Source organism: Cupressus sempervirens, chromosome 5 (genome assembly GCF_028749045.1).
Source record: "Cupressus sempervirens isolate cs-2001-9-10 chromosome 5, ASM2874904v1, whole genome shotgun sequence".
Classification (NCBI taxonomy): Eukaryota; Viridiplantae; Streptophyta; class Pinopsida; order Cupressales; family Cupressaceae; genus Cupressus; species Cupressus sempervirens.
Window position 1 is genome coordinate 693,876,120 of NC_143122.1, and position 8,668 is coordinate 693,884,787.

At 30.7% G+C, this 8,668-nt stretch overlaps 1 protein-coding gene across 1 annotated transcript; it reads right to left on the bottom strand.

Annotated features, from left to right (window-relative positions):
- Window positions 1-2,463: 2,463 nt before the first annotated feature.
- Window positions 2,464-3,905, bottom strand: LOC149557871 (xyloglucan endotransglucosylase protein 2-like). The gene is made up of 4 exons (XM_089832339.1): window positions 3,701-3,905; window positions 3,523-3,623; window positions 3,241-3,434; window positions 2,464-3,080 (listed from the first exon to the last, which is right to left on the bottom strand). The coding sequence occupies exons 1-4, from the start codon at window positions 3,864-3,866 to the stop codon at window positions 2,729-2,731; spliced, it is 813 nt and encodes a 270-aa protein (XP_089688465.1). The 5' UTR covers window positions 3,867-3,905; the 3' UTR covers window positions 2,464-2,728.
- Between the last annotated feature and the right edge of the window lie 4,763 nt (window positions 3,906-8,668).

Below are 8,668 nucleotides of genomic sequence, written 5' to 3' on the forward strand. Positions count from 1 at the left end.
AGACCAAATTAATATTTATCGGGGGGAAATTGTTTATGTTGAATTGGATAGGCTTTTTGCATGCCCTAAAAAATATATGTGTTGATATTAATTTGTCTAATGGTCCCAAAGATTCTATTAAAGTTCAAAGTGGCTAGATGTAACAAACACAAATAGTCATTTATATTAATATATTGGATAAATTTCATAGATGTCCATCGTATGAATACAAAATTAAATATTATTCATCATTGACAACAAGAGTTATTGTTAACTCTAAATTGCTTGTTGAAGAACCTCGTCAAAAAAGAGCAAGGATGGACACTAATGGAGAACTATAAGAGTAACTACACCAACACATTCATATTGTAATGGTTTTTCATGATTAAGTTACTTAATAATGGCCTCTCATGCTTTTACTAGCTCTTGTATTGATCTTAAGCTTATTTAAACCTAAATTGCTAAAGGTTCAAGAATGCAAGCCTTCTTTGATACTAATCCTACCTTGTTGAAGATTATTAATCAACACTCACCCCATGATTTTATTGAGATGGACCACTTCACCCTACATGTTCCTAAAGCTCAAATCCAAAAGAGAAATAAGGAATTGGCTAGATTTAAAGGAGGTTGCACCTCTCATGGATAATCTAAAGAAATTATCATTCAATTACTTAAATGGTGTGGAAATCATATGCATCCTAGATCACATATTGGATAACAAGTTATACAAAAGTTATCGACAATTTGTCTTCTCAAAAACTAATAGGGACAAGTGTCAATGGGTACCCATGTTAAAATCTTTTATCTTTACTTTATCTTCTACTATCATCATAATTGTTCTACAATTTGTTAATACTAATTAGGCTAGCATTTGGTTTACAAATAGATTTTATAAATCAATATAACTTTGTACCACCCTGCTTTACCCATTTTTTATTTCTCAAAATGATCATCTATTAGTTTTTCAATACATTGTTAGCCAACCACCTCCATATTTCACATTCCACAATACGAGACAACCTAGATATTAAGATGTAGTACATCACATTCCTCTACTTCACCCAACGATCCTATCATAAACCAACTTGCTACATAATTTAACATCCCTAAAACAATAGATAGCAAGTTTGAACTAGATTTAATCTCGACCTAATCCTCCATCATATCATTCATTTTTCATTTTCATACACCATCCTAATACTCAAATACCTACCTACATTGAGACACCTCATTTTGAGACTTGTATGTAATGGAAAATGATATTCTAATAGTCATGTGTTGGCATTAACCACGCTTCATAGTGATTTTATAATTTAAGATTATCTTCTCATTAAATGATATGGCTTTAAATTGGTTTTTCATTTACCTAATAACTCAAATCACTATTTTTTAGAATTGGTAAATCAATTTTTTCAACACTTCCAAGATATTATTAGGCCAGACTGTTTGACCATTCTAGTTCTTTATAAGAATGAGGTGAAATAAAAATTGACTAATTTTATAAGGAAATGTCAAGCCGCTTTTCTTTTGCAACCACACATCCCTGAGAAGATAATTGTAATGAAATGTCCTGTATTTACACACTAATGTGTTACAGTATATTATCATTGATTTCCATCTATTGGATTTGATCTCAACCTAAAAGATTGATGCAAATGAAGATGAACATGAAGGTGTGATATCATTCCAATATGTTAGATAATTGTCATTGATATCAACATCTGATTACTTGTTCCACAACGGATGGATTGATGGAAGAAATTTATGGTATTTGGCTTCATATTCTTGATGCCAACCTAATATGAATATTAATCACATGGCGTTGATTGTTGAATACAGAAAGGGGATAGTTGTAATACGAATGAGCAATTTTTCTAAGACATATATTAGAGTTTTGTGGTTGACAAAGAGAAGTAGGTATGTTTTAGTATGTATGCTTTCACTAATAAGTAGGTATGTTTTAACTTATCAATTGTGTTTTAATTTAGCAATTTTCACTAATAAGTAGATATGTTTTAGTATGTATGCTTTCACTAATTAGATAGTATGTATGAGAGAGTTGGGAAATTTGTCACTGAGTGTGATCCAAAACATGAGATAATAAACTCTAAAGGAAGTTCCTGGTAGACTAATGGATTGGAAAAATATATAAAATTAACAATGATTAGATGAATTTGGATGTTTTGTATTTGATTATAAGAACTTGTTTCCCATGTTTGCAATCATATTGTACTATCTATCATCAAGACAAAGTGATCTATAGAAGAGAATGAATTATGAAGATAGATCATAGTGTATAATAACATTGATAAAGAAATATTAATTCACATGAACTTACAAATTTAATCCTTTTAATATTTTTTTTTGTTATTCCATAATTAAGTTTTAATTAGATTTATAAGAAAAACTATTTTTAAAGACCCTTTGACACATAAATATTAGTATAAAAATTAAATCATACCTCCAAATCAAATTTAATTCTAATTTAAATAAATAAATAAATCATTTTTCATTTCGTAGGAACCTGAAAATCTTATTAAATGTACTATTGACCTGTCTGCCTACACATAATAGGTACGGCTACATACAGAAGTCTATTCCATAAAACATAATTCCATGACTACTAAAATCTCATTAGACTCAAACTAAAATGCTTCGACTCCAAAATCCTAAAATCTCATTGAACTCCTTAGACTAAAATGCTAGGTCTACAAAATCCTATTCCATTAAGACCTACTAAAAATGAACATTACATGTCCATGCTACACTCTGGAGGAGGCAGAGGATATCTCTGTTTATCATTGCAATAATTGTATATCATGAAATTTTTCTTCACCCACTGCAATTTCTTCCACTGCTCTGAACTTACCCCTCTCACTTCTTCTCCCATCGATTCCGCCATTGATTGAACACTGAAATTGCGGTATGATGCAACAAAAGGAGCATGTGACCAGTCTATCTTAACAAGCCCTCCTTGTGTTGCCCAACTATCCCCATTCCATAAACTTGAATAAACTCCCATGGCTTGTTTATCTGGATATGCCACCCCAGCTGCCTTGTTATTCTTGAACACTCTTATTGGCACATCGTCCACCATGAATCTGCAGTTCATATCATTCAAATTCAGTCATGAGGGTAAAAAATTGGATCTTGCTGACAAATTCGGAGCATAAATGAATAGTTAATTTTGATCATGGTTTATACTTAAGCAACCGAGTCGTGAGGATTAATAATCATGAATGATGAAAGAGTGAAACATACAAGATATGCTGAGAAGTCCACACTACACCATAAGAGTGAAAGTGTTTGGTGGGATCAAACCAGAGGTAAATCCTCTGTTCTCTCTCTCCTTTACCACTTGCAAACACATTTGTCTGAACAACATATGGCTCTCCTGATTTATTTCCAAGAAACTCAAAGTCCAATTCATCATGGTTGGCTCCCTCTGAAGAAAGCTGAAACACAATTCATCAAACATAAGTTGTTTTTCATGATAAATCACTCTATATCAGCCTAATTAGGATTATAATTTCAAATACCCACATAGTAAGCGGTAACAGTGCCAGCAGAGTTTCCAGGAACCAGCTTGATTTGCATGTTAATGTTCCCAAAAAGATACTTATTCTTCGAAGCAAAACCTGACCCTGTGAAACAAACACACCCAATCTTAGCATAACCAAAATTTGTCTTACATAAATAACTTGAATCTGTAACTTGTTACCTGAATTTTGATCCAGGGAGAGTTGCAGTTTATGGCCGCCATTAAAGAACCTCGCATGATCTGAAGCCCAGGAGATATAGAATTCCTTGTCTAGCCTACTAGCGGCTCCCTTGAGCAACATAAGCAATGAGAATACAAAAAACCCACGGTGGAAGAAAATACCCATATCTGAGAATCTTCTCAATGCTGGTTATTAATTTAGTTTGTTTAGAAATGAGGAGGTGGAGAAATTTATAGGAGGGTTAGTGCTAAGTATGAATAGAGGAAGACAAAGCAGAATAGTTGGAAAGTAATGTATCCGTGACATGTCTTCCTGTTACAGTGGTGTGGTACTACTCTCTTAGCTGTCAACAGCTCCATTTGCATGACTCATCACTGCACTCTGCAGACACATTTATGCTTGAAAGAGTTTAGAGAAGACTCAATTAGGTCTCTGATTAGGTTAATTGAGTAGGTACATTGCGATTAATATCTGCTGGGTAGAAATGCCATTCATATGAAAAGAGTGCAAAATGTTAAATAATTATAATCAATCTTTTTTTCTTTATTACAATCAAATTATTTTAAATCTCATTATAGTACGTCTTTTTGTAAATAGTTGACATCTTAAGAATGGGTGTACTGATTAATCATACAAAAGTTAAATGTTTCAAACTTATTTATTTGACTGTATATTTTCTTTTGAAATAAAAGAGGGGTTAAAATTTATTCAAATAAGAAGAAATACTATCAAGATCCTCTAATTATTACAAACCTTAATTAATTATAACAAACGTTAATAAAATTTCTGTCATTTTCATCTTCAAAGTTTTTCCATCATAATAGACATAATGATTTTTGTTTTTAATCTTACCCATCTCATTATCACTTCAGCATTAACAGTTTTTGTGACATCTGGCTAAGCATTGACAACAAATGTATCAACTTTAATATACTGACAGTTTTTGCTCTTCTATTATTGCAAGTATATACAATGCACTGACAGATTTTACTCTTCTATTATTTTAAATATATAAATTGTTTCCCATCAATTACAAAACTACAAACCCTTATTCTGAATTTAGTTGTGGTATACTTGTAAATACTATGCACAATTTTGAAATTAAGGTATTGGTTATTTGTCATATCATCCACTCTCGCATATAAACAACAAAGATGGTAATTTCAATACACTAAATGTTACCATCATAACAGTTATATACAATGTTTCTGACCCATTACAAAATACAAACTCTTATTTTGAATATAATTTTTGTATATCTCTTGTAAATATTTGGTATGTTGAACTCAATGTACATTATTTTTTATCATGAGGCCCATTCTGGCATATAAACAAATAATACATTTACTTCAATACAATAACTATTAAACTGTTCCATTAATACAAATCTATATTGTTCCCCTAGCAACCTCTTATTTTGAATATAATTGTATTATATCCCTTGGAATTATTCTGTTTGAATTAACTTCAATACAGCTATTTAATTCTTCACTTTTATTTTAAATTTAATTAAGTATATCTCTTGTAATATTTCATATTTTAAATTTAATATACTGATTATTTACCATCAGATCTACTTTCTCACAAGTAGAAAACAAAACATTAATTTCAATATCTGCCAGACTATTTAACTCTCTCATCATAACTAGCCTAATAAAGTTTTTTACCATATTTGTCTACATTTCACTTAGCATTCTAGCTAACATCTATCATACACCCCACTATTTAATTCTTCCCTAATAACAAACATAATTAAATTTTCAATCATCCCTCTACATATAAACAACAAACTAGTTGACATCCCTCTACATATAAACAACAAACATATTAACTTCGATACAATCATTGCTTAAATCTTCCATCAAAATTTTTAAAAAATCAATTTCTCATCATACCCATCTCTACTTCACTTAATATTCTCACTCAAATCCTTAGTACCCACTTCACTCCTTAATTACATGATTTACTTCTGCATTATATAATCAAATAACAAATATCTCATATATTGTAGCAGCATGCAGGTTGGATATTTAAGGAACGCTCGCCATCTTTATTATGTGATGGTGAGTCTGAATGAAACAAACAATGGCAATAATTGTACGTGAGGATCTTGGCGAGAAAAAGAAGAACACAAGATTCACAGATCATCTTTCTAAAGATGATCTTTATTGCATGTCACTTTCATCCAGCTTTAGATGAGCTGAGCATTAATAATAATAATATCCCTGGGCATACATACTTTGCACTCCATGTCCTTTCAAACTTTTCTTAAGCTTTACACGCACCTGTACTGTGATGTTTATTCCTTAATAAAGAATTTTCTAGATCTTTTCTAGTACAGTATACTTCACATGTTTACTTACTCTGAGCCTACGGATTACTTATGTGTTCAAGCAATTGTAATCTTCTGATGCTGTCTACAATCAAAGCTTAGATAATTTAATTAAGATTTGTTTCAGGTTTATCTAAAATCTAGAGTTTTGATGAATGATAATTTGAATGTTTTATTTGGTAATTTAAAAATAAAATTATAGTTTATTTTTTTCTTTTTCTTTTTATGAATATGTGTCTCGTATTTCATAAACTAAAATATAATCTAAATATTTATTAAAAAATAGGAGGATACTAGATCACACCTTAAAAGTAAAGATAGAAATTAGAGATGACAAAAAAAAAAAAACTAAAGTCACTAAATCACTAAAGTAATAACAATTAGAGAGGCACAAAGTTCTAATCATTTGGCCTACCCCATACATCAACAAAGTTGGAAGTGATGGTTTTATCACCATCATCTTTATTTTCGATGTGCACAGGAGATTGAAAATAATTTGGAGGGAGTAGGAACTAGTCACTAGAAGCATCGCCCTATGCACCCAAAAGGCCATCCAAAATGAGAAGCAAAGTGATATGAGACAAGTTTTAATGAATCATTGTCCACTAGAACAAAGGTGGGTAGCTTGAGACCTGAAAGACAAAACGAAGTAGATTGAGAGTGCAAGTACACTAATGGTCACAAGGGGAGGATAGAGCTAGCAATTCTAGCAACAATACACAAGGCATTACACCAATAGTCAAGCTCCTAAAGATGAGCAACCTTGAGGGCCACCTTATGAGATTGCAACTTAATTTGTACATGTGAGCATATTAACGATTCCTAATAGAACAAAACATTTTAACCTACATACTAATGAAAAAAATAGTAGAATATATAGAATGAAAGCTATTTTTTCTTTTTGATAATGTATTATTCATGTAAAATGAATATTTGAATTTATAAAATTTATTGATAAATAATATTCGATATAGTTAACTTAAATAATTTATTGATCAACGTGAAGATTAAAACTTATTAAAATAGGTTTTTCTTACACCAAATTCTTTGTCAAACACTATTTTCCATATGCATCCTTTTAGGGAGTAGCTATACATATTAATCTTGAGATGGAGAAACTATGACTTTTTGAGTATGTACAAAGATGTTATGTGCATGAAAAATAAATATTTTAGCATGGCATATTTCAAATATTTGATTAGAAACATGCTAATATCAAATCAAGATTGTGATGTGGCAAATAATATATCAAAAAAACATTATTTACTTGTTGAGGTATGAGAAATGTTCTATCAAAATTTTTAGCTTGGCTTGGCATGCATGTATTTCATTTTGTCAATAGTCAACCTACATCATATGTAATGATTATGGTTAAGCATGTGTTCATATATTTCATCCACACTTTTATGGTGTTTGCATTTGTTTCCTTCAAAGTGGCTTAAAAACTTAGTAATCTAGCGATTGATATTGATTTTTCTATTTTGTGCACACAAAAGGATGGTTTGTCATCCCTTCAAACCCCATAATTTTATACCAAAGTTGTTTCCTAAGAAAGTCTTCAAAAGACCTAAATAATGTTGTTTTGTATATTCTTGAGTTTGATAATTCTTGAAAGTTGCTTTAAAATATTCTCTACATTGGTAATTGTCTTTAACGTGTCCCCTCTAAAAGCAATCCTCCTTGGATGGGCATCTAGATATCATGAGGTGTTGCCAAATGACATCCAAAACCTATCATGCAAGGTTTTCTATTTTTTCTTTGTAGAAGAAAACTATTCAAATGAAAATCTTAAGAATGGTCCTTAGTAGGTTCACAACTCTTTCTTGATTTTAATCCCTATACCTAAAAATCTATTACATTTAAAAACAACTTCGTAAGCATCATTTTATATAAGTTTTCTTGGTTTACATTGCATAGTTTTTTTGCATGCTCTAAAAGATATATTTGTGTTGAGATCAATTTGTCTAATGATCTCAAAGATTCTATTAAAGTTCAAAGTGGCTAGATGTAACAAACACAAATAGTCATTTATATTAATCTATTGGATACATTTTATAGATGTCCATCCTATGAATACAAAATTAAATATTATTCCTTATTGACATAAAGAGTTATTGTCAACTCTAATTTTTTTGTACAAGCACCTCCTCAAAAAAGAGTAAGGATGGACACTAATGGAGAACTATAAGAATTACTAGACCAACAAGATGAAACATTCATATTGTAATGGTTTTTCATGATTAATTTACATAATAATGGTCTCTCATGCTTTTACTAGCTCTTGTATTGATCTTGAATTTATTTAAACCTATATTGCCAAAGGTTCAAGAATGCAAGCCTTCTTTGACATTAATCCTACCTTGTTTAAAATTATTAAACCACACTCACCCCATGATTTTATTGAGATGGACCACTTCAGACTACATGTTCCTGAAGCTCAAATCCAAAAGGAAAATAAGGAATTGGCTAGATTTAAAGGAGGTTGCACCTCTAATTGATAATCTAGAGAAATTGTCATTCAATTACTTACATGGTGTGAAAACCATATGCATCCTAGATCACATATTGGATAACAAGTTATACAAAAGTTATCAACGACTTGTCTTCTCAAAACCAAATAGGGACAAGTGTTAGT

Bases quoted from the DNA above. Each gene is read 5' to 3' on its own strand.
- LOC149557871 (XM_089832339.1), bottom strand. From the start codon at position 3,866: ATGGGTATTTTCTTCCACCGTGGGTTTTTTGTATTCTCATTGCTTATG. The intron at 3,435-3,522 runs GTGGGTATTTGA...ATTGTGTTTCAG, and splicing joins GCACTGTTACCGCTTACTAT to CTTTCTTCAGAGGGAGCCAA. The intron at 3,081-3,240 runs GTATGTTTCACT...TATGAACTGCAG, and splicing joins TGGACTTCTCAGCATATCTT to ATTCATGGTGGACGATGTGC.